This window comes from Acomys minous, assembly GCF_964271855.1.
Source record: "Acomys minous genome assembly, chromosome: 11".
Lineage (NCBI taxonomy): Eukaryota > Metazoa > Chordata > Mammalia > Rodentia > Muridae > Acomys > Acomys minous.
In genome coordinates this window covers 46,555,618-46,569,692 of record NC_140492.1, presented here as the reverse complement: position 1 = coordinate 46,569,692, position 14,075 = coordinate 46,555,618, and the positions used below count along the sequence as shown (strand labels likewise).

Here is a 14,075-nt window from a genome sequence, read left to right as displayed (position 1 = left end):
TGGAGACAGAAGTGCAGAGCAAACAAAGCATGACACTGCATTAATAGAAACGAATATAGTCAGCCTCTCTGGATCAACATCTCTAACAACTGGTCTAAAAGTTTCCTTTCCAAACTTCATTGGCAAGTGCTTTATACTAAGGTGACTCTTGTCTCCAAATACTCTGTGTTTACAAGAGGATTTTCTACCTGCTGCCTTTTTCATCTCCATGGTTCATAAGCGTCCTATCATTAAGCTTCCTTATCACAAAGGAAAGGAAAGCACTGAGAGATGGAGTAGCCCATTCAGAGATGCACTCTCTGAGGAAAGCATGACTTCTCTTTGCAATTAGTCACATCTGTAGTTGTCCTTTAAATGCTAACTTCATCACGCCAAACTGCCTCCTACAACTCAGTCTGCCGCAGTGGCATAAGAAACCTGACATCCCCTCTGAGGATCAAGGAGACCTTTATCTCCATGTTGTTAAGTCTCCCAGAGAGAAAGGAGCAGATGCCTCAGGTGGAGGTTCCCGAGGGCATCGTCTCTCCGCAGCTCATGAAGTGCTGGACATAGCAGGAGAGTCTCTCTCCTGTGAGCAGCCTGACTGCATGGTACAGACCACTAAGAATTTGTTCAGCTTTGAGCCTTTGCTATGTCTTCAGAAATGCTGGTCTCCATTTTTAAGGTTTACCATTTCGGAATTTGTACAATATTGTGACAAGTCCCCCAGAGCTCCCAAAGGGAAAGAATTAAAAGGTGACAAGCTGTGGAGAAGAAAAAAGGACCTCAAGGTCACTCAACAGACAGGGATTATTATGCATTTGTGGATGTGCAAAGTTTGGATAGACAGAGTTAACACATCTGAGTTTAACTCCCTGGGAGCGGTCCTTCAAGAGTGTGCCCCCGAGCCTATCCAGATCACCAATTCTAATTTGTCATTCTAGTTTGTCTTTCATTCAGAAACTCTTCAATCAACATTGTTATACACAGTTAACCTTAAGATACCCAGGCTTTCAATAATACTCTTGAATTGTAGTATTCAGAATTAAGTGTGGTGGTGCACACCTTTAATCCCAGCACTTGGGAAACAGAGACAGGTGGATCTCTATGAGTTGAAGGCCAGCCTGGTTTGCAAATCGAGCCCAGAAGAGCCATTGCTATTACACAGAGAAACTCTGCCTCTAAAAACCAATAAAAACAAAAACAAAAACAAAAACAACACAAACAAAACCCAAAACAACAACAACAACAACAGCAAAAACAGAATTAAGCTTTAGTCATTCCATTTTGAAATGGGCCTTTTATGTTCTGGGTGCCACGGACATAAAGGACCCCCCTTGGTTTTCCAAGGCACTCCTCATATGTGATTGAGTAAGACTTAACACACATCCAACAGCTAATGACATTGGTATTGAGGAGGAGAAATACTTGTTAATTTGAAGAGAAAAGAAACGCTTAAGAGAGGCTTAAAAGCGGGGCAAGGTTTTCTGACCATGGACATTATTGAGGGGTGTTTTTAGTTTTCTGCAGTTGTCTTTATAAATGACCCTGGAGCATTTCTTCTCTGAGACACACAATTTTCCAGTTACCCGACACTCTCTGAGGAAGGAAAAATGGTGGGGAGAGGCCGGAGCAATGGCACTAGCCGCTCATGTCCGCCTTGGTTTTAGTGCTCATTAGAATTCCCGTCTTGACTCGAGCATCTTTCCCGTAGCTGCCATTTCAATACATAACTGACAACCTTAGCAAGTCTGCCCTTTTGTGATCCGCTCCTGCAGCAGTCATGAGGCATTTCAAAAGCACAAAGGACAAGATCGACCGGAAGTCTTACCCCTGAAAAACTGTATCTGGATGATGAAGTAAACAACACCGTACGTCAACTTTCTCCCCATTGTCTCCTGAAGAGCTCACACCAGCATTTCTGTACCGATCACAGGAGTCAACTGATGTCTCTAGCTAAGCAAACTCTAGCTACCCTATTCGTGCTCAAAAACCCCAACTCTACCACAGGGCTGGGGTTGTTGGTCGCTTGGCAAGTCCCCAGGAAATGAAATGCAGACAGGAAAGTAGTGTGGTTCAGGGCTAAGTATAACCTTTGCAAGAACAATGCAGAAACTGTTCTCTGAAACCTTGTGTCTCACCTTTAAAAGACTTTCCCACATCCCAAGATCCTCTCCGTCTCAGCCTCTTTGTCAGTCAAGCTGCTTCTAAAATCGAAACAAAGGAAATCGTGCAGAGCAGTCCCTGTGTGCTTTTTTATACGTTTCCTTTCAAGAACACAAAGTCATTTAGCAAACACGAGCTTGCTGCCTCTCATAATAGCGTTTCAGCCCAATCTTAAGATACATTCCCCCCCCCCCGAATTGCCCCAGGGTGAAAGAACAATGGTTAATATATTTAATTTTAATAAACTCTGAAGAATAGTGGGGAGTAATATCAGCTACCCAGCTGAATTCATTGTCTTGTTTCTTATAGGGAAATCCATATTTCTACTGGGGAGAGAAGTGACCCCTTGTCTTTGATAGTTTGGAGGCCAGATAGGGAAGTCACTTGTTGTGATGGCCAGGGACCTTTTTAAGTGATGGTCTAAGAGCTTTATCTGGCTAAGCCCAAAATCATAAAGAACTATACAATACATGGGTGAGTATGTTCAGTCACGTGCTCCTGAAGAGTTTTCCAGAGAGGGTTAGGAGCTCAGCTCCTTGAAGGGATGAGAGAGAGAGTGATGTAATGGCTCAGGGTACCTTCATCACAACTGAGAATTCTGGTAAAGCAGTGACAGGGCAAAATAAAACCAGCCAGGAGATGGGTTATAAAGATTCGGAGCTGAGAGTTGGTGTCCCTATTAGATGAAAACAAATTGGAGAGGAACTTGTCACCTCTTACTACATCTGTCACAAAAATCCAATTAAACCCCGGATTTCTTGAATTCTTACTTGGAGTATTTAGACATCTCTTATTGCATTAAAATGGGAAAACCTTAAAAAGACAGTAAAAGAATTTCTCATTAAAACAAAGGAGTGTGAGTTTCAGGTTATAGGTTCCCTTTTAACAGAATCTTAGCCTCTTACTGAGGTGGTTTATGAGAGGTACTTACAGGAAGCTGTTGGAGAAATCTGCCTTCTCTCTCTGGCCTGAAGACATCAGATTTTACTAATTTTCCTTTGGGATCTATTTAGACTCTCAGAGAAGACAGTTTTCAGGTGGTCGTGACATATGAGTTGAACGCAGCTGGTATCCTGAAGTGCAAAACCCAAGTGGCAGCCCCTCCATGGCTGTTTGCTTGCAGCAGGTGGCAGCAACAGCCTGCAGACCAGAAAAGCCATCCTAGGTGACAGGAATGGCCCCCACAGTGTTTCCATCGCGGTAGTATTTTCTAAAGGCCCTTTCTGCAGGGGGATAGGCATTCTCTGTACTTAAAAATAACTCCTCAATGAAGCCATTTCAATCTTTCCTATTATCCTTTCTGCTCACCAAATCCCGGAACCGCACAGTATTTCTTCTGCCTTAGATTCCAGCCTGCTGCGTATGAAAAGGAAACAGAAGCTGTCAGTTTCACAATTCGAAGAGCAACCTTGAACTTCTTGAACTTCGAGGCAAATGCGATTATTTACAAAGGGGAACTGGGACACGCATTCATGTGTGCTGGAGAGGCAAGCCAGGGCTGTGTTTGGATAAAGTTTTAAACAGTCTATCTGAGCATACTCAATTAGAAGAGGGTACTTTGAGAAGCAGGAAGGTGAACCAGAGGTAAACTTTGTGTGTGGCTTCCACAGTGATTAACTCAAATATAACGGGATTCTTTTACCCACTTACATAAATTACTTTTTAAAACTGAAGTCTTATACTTTTGCGAGCATGTCCCAGTGTACTTGAAAACATGACACTTAAGGATTTAGTTAATTAAAAATATTTATTGTGACCTTTTAGGGAATTATTAAAGACTCATATACCTCTAGGTCATTTTAATGCAATGGAGAAATCAAGGTCTCAGTTCTTAAGAAATGACATTCTGCTCCAGAAAGAGCATCTTTGTGTGTCACAAAATGAAACAAGCAAAGCCACCTAAAGTTACACCCCAGTTGATATACAGCCCTCCTGAGTGAGCAGGCAGCACAGGCTCTACAGGAGCAAAGAGCGGGGGGTGGGGGGAGGCTAGAAGGAGGCAGCCGGGATCATCTCAAGCATGGAATCTGAGCTTGACTTTATGCTTTCTGGTCCGAATGTCTTTCTGGAAGAGACTGTGGGGTGAGTTATTGCAGATAGAGGAAGTAGGAGGAGCCAACACTTGGGAATAGGGACAAGTTCAAGAGAGATGCAGTGTGTGTAGAAGCTGTTCTGGACCAGTAGCTGGATGAGAAACAAGGTTACAGAAAGGTGAGAGCTTGGCGTACAGAGAACTTTCAAGTTCAGGGTATGGAGCGTAGCTTCTCTTCTTCACTTGGCAATTAGTATAGGTTTGGTTTTTGTTGTTGTTGCTTTTGTTTGTTTGTTGTTTGTTTTTCCAGTATTGGCATAACGCAACATTGCTTTAACATAAGAGGTCTAGGGGAGGGGAATAGATCAAAAGAGGGAGGGAGGGTGGGAACTGGAAGATACAAGGGAGGGGATAACAATCGAGATATAATCTGAATTTAATAATAATAATAATAATAATAATAATAATAATAATAATGAATGGGGTGGGCATAGGCAAGTTAAATGAATTAAAGGAAAAGCAAAGGAAGAAGGCATTGAGTATATATGAGGTTCTCCAACAGTTGGCCATGGATAGAAGAGGAACTCAAGGGACCCCGGAGCCCTCCACTCTGAAGTGTTTGCTGCCAAGAGATGGGGGGGGGGTCATTGTCTTCAGTTGTGCACCCACTGCTGACCTCACTGATCTTCAGTAAGTACTTCCAATCCAACAGTCACACATCTTCATTAAACTGTGGGTCACACAACAAAACCAAAGTCATGAATTTGGGAAAAGGACAGGCACAGAGGAGGGGTTGATAGGAAATGGAAGATGACAGAAGGAGGTGTGAGGGGAAGGTAGTCGGAATGTATTGTATACATGTGTACAATTGTCAAAGAACCTGATCACTTACTTTAATTTTTAAAAAGGGAAGCAGTAGATGTGTTGAGAATTTCTGTTTCTCTTGGCAATTTAGGGAGGTGCCTGCTGGCTGGTAGTGGTGTCCACACAGGAGGAGCAGCGTGGCCTTACAATACCAAGAAAGGAGAGAGAGGGGATGTGCACAATAAGCTGTCCTTACTATTCTATCTACAATACTCAGAACAGTCATGGGTACGGAATGGGTACTATATGAATAATTTTCAGTGGAACTCTAAGCCAATGCCCCATCTATTAAAACGATATAATATTCTCATTTAAGAAGGTCCACGATGTTGAAATAAGGCCATTAAAGGAATTCCAAAAAAACCCCAGACCTGTGCTTTATCTCAGCACATCATGTTCAGCCATTTTCCAAGAATTTTCTCTCTCTACAGAAAACTGCCTTCCAGGTTAATGCTTCCGCCCTGAAAACACCCCACAGTTAGTAAGTGGATGTTGACAGGCAAAGCTCAAAGGCCTGGATACTTGTTTTGCTAATGGAAACTACAAAGTGTCTGCCGAGCTCCTGAGCAATGCTACAGTCAGGTTCTGCAGCATTTTCGGTAAGACCAATATTTCCTTCTGCTCCATCTTGTTTCTCTCTTCCCCTCAGCGAGTCCCATGAACACCAAGCTCACTGAGTGAGTGTGACAGTTCCATTCTGTTGTCATGACGATAGCACCGTGACAGAAGCAACTTAAGGGACAAAGGGTTTCTTTAGGTCTACAGTTTCAGAAGGAGAGAGTCTTTCCTGGGAGGGAACACATGGCAGTTGCAGGGAAGGCATGGTGGCAGGACAGGAGGCTGGCCTGCTGCCTTGCACCTGTGCTCAGGAAGCTGAGTATACAGGAAGTGGTGTTATGCCATAAAGCCTCAAAGCCCACCCCGGGTAACACACTCCCTCCAGTGAAGCTCCAACCCCCAAGGAGTTCCACAATCTACCTAAACAGCAGCACCTACTGGGGGAAAAGTGGTCAAGCACAGGAGTCTGTAGGGGACAGTTTCCATTTAAAGCAGAACAGTGTGTTCTCCAGGGACTCTGATCTAAGATAAGGCCTTACTTAAATAGACCAATAATCCAGCTAGCTCAGAGGCAGACCTGTTGGAGATCCACCCTGCCAGAATTACAGAACAGACGAGAAGGAAACCCTTACCCTTCATTGCAAGAAATTAAACACAAAAAGAGAGGGTCAAAAGCTTTGCAAGATAGAAATGCTATTAAAAAAATAAGAGAAGTGAAGATGGCTAGCAAATATTAAATAATAGTAGTAAGAAACCAAGCAAAAATGTTATCATATTAGTTAGTATATTTTAAGATATTTTTTTTTATTTTCAATCAGCACATAGTCCCATGTTAATGGCACATAATAATATGACATTTCAACTCAAATGTACATTGTATAGTTACTAGATTAGAATACTTACAAGCCTATCATGCCAACCATATATTTTTTAAAAAATATTTGGAACATTCAACATCTTTGCTGGACATTTTGAAATATGTAACTGATTGCTATCTACAGTAGTTGTCCCACAGTACTATAGAAGAATGGAAGCTATTTTTTTTTAAATCTAACTCTACACCTATACACATTCATTGCCCTCACTTAATCCATATTTCTAGTATAATTTCATTTTTCATTTGTAAAAGTCTTAATTATTATTTTAAATTGTATGTATTTGTGGGCTATATTATCACAATACAGTGGTGTTTAAATTGTGGATTAATTGAATCATATAGCAAGCATTTAAATCTACCTAGCTGTTAATTGTTTATGGACATTTTACATTCAGTCATTGTGAAATATATCCAAGTTATTTTGTCTAAATATGTTCTACTGTGTAAAAAAGCAAGATGAGATTATTTTTATTCATCTTGAATAATTTGAATTCAAATTCATCATGAATTTTTGTATAAATTTGTATAAATTTATTTTCCCCTTTTATTGAAAATATACACTATACCCTGGCTATAGTTTCCTCTTCCTCCACTTCTTTCAGTACTTCCCTGCCTCTGCTCCCCTCCATGGCCACTCCCTTACTATCTCATTAAAAAAGAATAGAGTTCCAAGAGACAACAACCAAGTATGACAAAATAAAATATAATAAGATGAAGCAGAAACTGTCATATTGAAGGTGCCCATGGTAACCCAACAGGATGAAAGAAGTCCCAAGAGCTGGCACAAGAGTCAGAGATCCACTTGTTCTCACAATCGGAACTCCTATGACAACACTAAACTAATAGCTATAACATATATGCAGAGAACCAGGTGTAGATCCCTGGAGGCCTGCCCCAGTCTCTGTGAGCTCATATGAACCTTGCTTAGTTGATTCACAGGGCCTTGATCTCCTGGTGTCTTCCACCCCCTCTGGCTTTTATAATCTTTCCATCTCATCTTCCGCAGGATTCCCTGAGCACTGAGGGGAAGGATTTGATGGAGACCTCCAATTTAAACTCTCTTTCCATATCATGTCTGGCTGTGGGTCTCTGCATCTCTTCCCATCTTCTGGAGGAAGCCTCTCTGTGATAATCAGAATATCATTAAGAGTCATTGTTATTTCAATTTTTTTTTGACTAGTCAAATGTTTTGTGGTTGAGTTGATGCCCACATTTCTCATTCTTTTGCTTGCAGAGTTCCTTCCTGCACCAAAGATACTAGACAGTTGAGGTGAAGACTCCATGTAGGCACCAGCTCAACTGCTCCACATTCAATGAGATGTACGGATGTTACTCTTAGCAGTGGGGCACCACTGACAGTTTATGAAGTGGAACCTTTTGTCTTAGCATCAGCCTGAGTTGTTTGGAGATTTCTATTGGATTCCCTCATAGTCAGTAACTCAACAGGATGCAGCCCAGACCTGCCACTAGGAGCCTTGCCTTGCTGCAAGAGATGGTGAGTAAAGCCTCTATATATCTCCATTACCAGATCTCATTAGGATCACCTTCACAGACTCCAGGAAGTTGGTTTCTCATACCATCCCCCATGTGCCCCCAATTCTAACACTCTCTCTCTCTCTCTCTCTCTCTCTCTCTCTCTCTCTCTCTCTCTCTCTCTCTCTCTCTCTCTCTCTCCACTTTCTCCTTCTGTCCTACTTCCCCACCTAATCTTTCCCACTCCTGTTTCCAACTGCCCTTAGTTCACCACCGCTAGAGAATTCTTTGCATAATCTCTCTGTATCTGTGAATTGTAGCTTGATTATCACTTACTTAACACTTAATATCCACTTATAAGTGAATGCACACGTCATTTATTTTTCTAGATCTGGGTTGTCTCATTTAGAATTGTTTTTTTTTCCTAGTTTCATTCATTTGCCTGAAAATTACATCATTTCATGTATTTTGTTTATCCATTCATTTGTTGAGAGGCATCTAGGTTGTCTTCATTCTCTGGCTATTATGAATAAACATGGTTGAATAAATGTCTTTGTGGTAGACTGGATTATCCTTTGGGTATATGTCCAAGAGCAGTATATTTGGGTCTTGAGGTAGATTGACTCCAAACTTTCTGAGGAGCTACCATATTGACTTCCATAGTGTCTGTACAAGTTTGTGCTCTCACCAGCAGTGGAGGAGTGTTCCCCTTGCTCCACATCCTCTACAGCATGAGCTGTCACTTGTGTTATTGATCTTAGCCATTCTGACAAGTGTAAGAGGGAATCTCAAAGTAGTTTCGATTTGTATTTCCCTGATACCTAAGGATGCTAAACATTTCTTTATGTGTTTTTGGCCATTTGAGATTCATCTATTAAGAATTCTCTGTTTAGATCTCACTCCATTTTAAACTGCATTATTTGGTTCTCTGGTACCTAGTTTCTTGAGTTCTTTATATGTTTTGGATATTAGTCTCTGTTAGATGTGGAGTTGCTAAAAATATTTTCCCATTCTGTAGACTGTTGCGTTGTCTGACTGATGGTGTCCTTTGCCTTACAGGAGCTTTTCATGAGGTCCTATTAACTAATTGTTGATCTTGATGCCTCTGTTATCTGTGCTCTGTTCATAAAGAAGTTTTCTGTGACAATGCATTCAAGGTCCCTACTTTCTCTTCTATCAGGATTTGAGTTTTGTGCAGTGTGATACATATAAATGTATTTGCATTCTTCTACATGCAGACATCCAGGCAGACCAGCACCATTTGTTAAGGATGCTTTCTTTTTTCTCCAATGTGTACTTCTGCCTTCTTTATCAATAGTCAGGTGTCAATATGTGTTTGGGTTTGCACCTTAGACTTCAACTTGATTCCATTTATCAGGATGTCTGTGTTTATGCCAATACCATGCAGTTTTTATTACTATGGCTCTGTAGGTTAGCTTGAAATCAAGGATGGTCATACCTCTAGAAGTTCTTTTATTGTTCCAAATTGTTTTAGCTACCCTGTTTTTTCCCATCCATATTAAGTTGAGAATTGTCCTTTCAGGGTCTGTAAATTGTATTGGGATTTTGATGGGGATTGCATTGAATCTGTAGGTTGGTTTAGACAGGAAAGTTATCTTTACTACGTCAGTCCTGTGGATCCATGGGCATAGGCGGTCTTTCCATTTTCTGATATCTTCCTTAATTTTTTTCTTCCAAGACTTGAAATTTTTATCATACAATTCTTTCACTTGTTTGGTTAGAATTACCCCAAGATATTTCATAGTATTTGAGACTATTGTGAAAGGTGTTGTTTCCCTGATTTCTCTTTCAGTCTGTTTGTCCTTTGTATAGAGGAGTGATACTGATGTCTTTTGAGTTAATATTGTATTCAGCCACACTGCTGAAAGTGTTTATCAGCTATAAGATTTCCTTGGTGGAATTTTTAGGGTCACTTAAGTATACTATCAAAGCATCTGCAAATAGTGATACTTTGACTTCTTTTCCAGTTTATATCCCCTTGATCTTCTTCAGTTGTCTTATTGCTGTAGCTAAAACTTCAAACAGTGTATTGAGTAGCTATGATATAGTGGAATTACTTTGAACATTTCTCCATTTAATTTGATATTGGCTATAGGCTTTCAGTAAATTGACTTTATTATGTTTAGGTATATCCTTTGTATGCCTAATGTCTCCAGAACTTTTATAATAAAGGAATGTTGGATTTTGTAAAAGACCTTTTCTGCTTATCATTAGAAATGATTGTGCTGCCATTTTCTTTCAGTTTATTTATATGGTGGATAGCATTTAGTGATTTTTATATATTGAACTATCCCTGTAGCTCTGTGATGAGGCCTACTTGATCATCATGGATGATATTTTTGATGTATTTTTGGATTTGGTTTCTAAGTACTTTATTGAGTATTTTTGCATTTATGTTATAAAGGAAACTGGTCTGTAATTCTCTTTCTTTGTTGAATCTTTAAAAATGGTTTGAATATCAGGGTAACTGAGGGCTTATAAAATGAACTGGGAGATGTTTTTTCCGTTTTTGTTTTGTGGAATAATTTGAGGAGTATTGGTGTTAACCCTTCTTTGAAAGTCTGGTAGAATTCTGAAGAAAAACTATATGGCCCTGGCCTATTTCCCCCTGGGAGACTTTTAATGGCTGCTTCTATTTCACTAGTGGCTAATAAGTCTATTTAAATGGTTTATATGATCTTGATTTAACTTTGCTAAGTGCCATCTGTCAAAAATTATCCATATTCGAAGATGTTCCAACTTGGTGGAGTACAGGTTTTTAAAGTATGTATTTATAATTCTCCAGATTTCCCCTGGTATATGTTGTTGGGTCACCCTTTTGTTTCTGATTTTGTTGATATTCTCTCTCAAGCTTTTAGTTAATGTAGTGTTTGTCTAGCTTGCTGGTGTTCTCAAAGAACCAGCTCTCCATTTCATTGATTCTTTTTGTTGTTCATTTTGTTTCTATTTTATTGATTTCAGCAATCTGTTTGATTATTTCTTGCCATCTATTCCTCTTGGGTGAGAACTTTTTGTTCTAGAGCATATGCTGTTAAGTTGCTAGTAGGAGATTTCTCTGTTTTTTTTTTTTTTTTAATTCAGGCACTTAGTGTTATAAACTTTCCCCTTAGCACTGCTTTCATTGTGTCCCATAAGTTTGGATATAGTGTGCATACCTTTTCATTGAATTCTAAAATGTCATTAATTTCTTTATTTGTGTTTTCGCTCATTTTTCATTCAGTAGAGAGATGTTTGGTTTCTATGAGTTTGTAACTTTTCTGTGGTTTCTGTTGTTTTTAATATCTAGCTTTAATCCGTGGTGGTCTGATAGGATGCGGGGAGTTACTTCAATTTTCTTGTATCTATTGAGGCTTGCTTTGAATCTGGGTATTGTAGGCATTTTTAAAGCAAGTTGCATGAGATGTAAAGAAGAAATAATACTCTTTCATGTTTGGATAAAATGTACTGTAAATACCTGTTAGGTCCATTTTGTTTATAAAGTTTGCTAGCTCTGTTGTTTCTTTCTTTAATTTTTGCTTGGATGACCTGTCCGTTGGTGAAGGTGGGGTATGGAAATTTCTTTTTAAAAAGTGGCTGCCCTTGTGTTTGGGGCATAGATGTTAAGAATTAGTAAGAAATATCATCTTGGTGGCTTTTTTGTTTACTTGTTTGTTTGTTTTTTAATGAGTATATAGTGTCCTTCACTATCTCTTTTGGTTTAGTTTTGATTTGGTCTATTTTTTTCAGATACCAAAAGGGCTACACTAGCTTGCTTCTTGAGTCCATTTTTTGGGGGGAGGCAGGGAATCTTTTTCCAATCCTTTACCCTAAGGTAATGGCTATCCTTGATGTTAAGATGTGCTTCTAGGATGCAGCAGAAGGATGGACCATTTTTCTCATCCATACTGTTAGTCTGTATCTTTTAACTGGAGAATTGAGACTATTGATATTGAGAGATATCAATAACTAGTGATTGTGGATTCCTGTTTAACTGCTATTGGTGGTGGTGGTGGGTGGGTTTGCTTTTCTTCTTTTGATTTTTTTTTGCAGTGAGATTATTTCCTGTGTTTTTATGGATGTAATGAAACTCATTAGGTTTATATTTTCCCTTATATAACCTTAGTATAGCTGTATTTATAGATAGATATTGCTTAAATTTGGCTTTACAATGGAATATTTCACTTTTACCATGTATGGTTATTGAACGTTTTGCAGGGTATAGTAGTCTGGCTGGAATTGTGGCTTTTTAGAGACTTCAATACATTTGTCCAGGCCTTTCTGACCTTTAGAGACACCATTGAGAAGTCAGACATTAGTCCTTTTGCCTTGCAGCCTTTAAAATGTTTTTCAGGCCCAATCTATTCAGTTTTCTGAATTTTTCTTGTATCTTGGTAGGCATCTTCTTATTTAGGATAGGGACATTTTCTTCTATGATTTTGTTGAAAATATTCTGTGGGTCTTTGAACTAGGATACTCCTTCCTCTATTCCTATTGTCCCTAGGTTTGGTCTTCTCATTGTGTTCCAGATTTCCTGGATATTTTATGTCAGTGATTTTTAGATTTAACATTTTCTTTGACCAATTTTTAAATTTATTGTGAAGTATCTTCAAAGCTTGAGATTCTTTCTTCTATCTCTTGTACTCTGTTGGTGAAGCTTTCCTGTTCAAATTACTGAAGTTTCATTTCTAGAGTTCTCTCGGTTTATGTTTTCTTTATTGATTCTATTTTCATTTTTTGGTCTGGAACAGTTTTATTCAGTTCCTTCAGCTATATTTTTCTTAGAGTTCTTTAAGGGATTTACTCAATTTCAATTCCTCCAATTTTTTGTTTTTTGGCTTTTTTTTGCTCCCTCTGGATTTTGTTAAGGGATCTATTCATTTCTTCTTTAGGCACCTCAATTATCTTCACATAGTTGGTTTTAAAGTCCTTTCCTTGTGCTTCAGATATGTTTGGAATATTCAGGGCCTGCTGTGGTAGGCTGGCTGGGCTCTACTGGAGACATATTGCTCTGCCTCTTATTGATTGTGTTTTTATGCTGGCATCTAGTTACTGGGATTTGGGGTAATTATAGGTCTAGGTAATGATTTCTGGATTTATCTTTGTTGGGTAGATGTTGTTTCTTGGTTTCTGCTTCCTCTCTTGATTTTCACAGAGTGTGATAGCTGTGTGTTGCCCATTTTCCTGATCTGTTCAGCTGGTGTGTTCTTGGTGAATGCCTGCTCCTATTAGAGGTTGGGATACTATTTCCCTGTTCTGGTTAGCTGGTATGCTACTAGCAAATGCCTTCTGGTATTCAAGGCTGGGCTAATCAGATGAGTTCAGGGTAAAAGATTCACACTTATAACTTTCTTTTTGTACACTTCCCACTCCTTTTCCTACTCTTTGACTATTAATATTTTACTATTATCCCATTCTATTCTTCTACAAAGTTGACTTATTGGTTTCTCTAAATGCATGATAATATGTGGATTTGTCTTTCTCTGTCTTGTTTAACTTCAGTTCCATGGTGACCTCATTTCTATCCATGTAATTGCAAATGACAAGATCCTTATTTTGGATGAATAGTATTGTGTTGTGTAACTATGCCACACTTTCCTTTTACTGAAGGGCATAGAAGGTGATTTCACATTTGCTAATGTGAAGAGGGCTGCAATAAGCTAAAAGAGCAATGGTATGATGATACAACGATTTTACTCTCTGAAAAGTTTCTGATGCATTTCCACCAAAAACTTCAGGTGTTTGGAAGCCAAGCTAGATGTTCCATGGACTCTTCTTCTCTATGGTAATTAATAAAAATTATCAAATTCTTAGAAAAGCTGGCTGTTGGTTCAAGCCTTGAAGGAGGAAAACTCCATGCTACATGTCTCTACTGCTGTTTCAGAGAACTGTGGGAAATTCACCATCTTAAGAGTCTTTTAGACTCCCCAGTTCCTCATTTTAACCCATTGTCCCTTTTCTTCATCTCCACTTGAGTCCTCTGCCCTCCACCCCATTTGTTGTCCCCAATATCCCTGGCCTTTGTTTTTACTTCTCATTTAAAGTATATTCTCAACAAATGCTAGTAAGGATGCTGAGGAAAAAAGGGCTTGCATGTTATTGGTAAAAAAATGTAAATTAGCATAACTA

At 39.2% G+C, this 14,075-nt stretch overlaps 1 protein-coding gene across 6 annotated transcripts in view; it reads right to left on the bottom strand.

Annotated features, from left to right (window-relative positions):
* CD96 (CD96 molecule) overlaps positions 1–1,941 on the bottom strand; it is a 72,479-nt gene extending 70,538 nt beyond the window's left edge. For all 6 annotated transcript variants that reach the window (XM_084801276.1, XM_084801281.1, XM_084801277.1 and 3 more), the window contains exon 1: positions 1,811–1,941. In XM_084801276.1, coding sequence (XP_084657402.1) covers positions 1,811–1,871 — 61 coding nt within the window. In that variant the 5' untranslated portion in view covers positions 1,872–1,941. The remainder of the gene's footprint in view (positions 1–1,810) is intronic.
* Between the last annotated feature and the right edge of the window lie 12,134 nt (positions 1,942–14,075).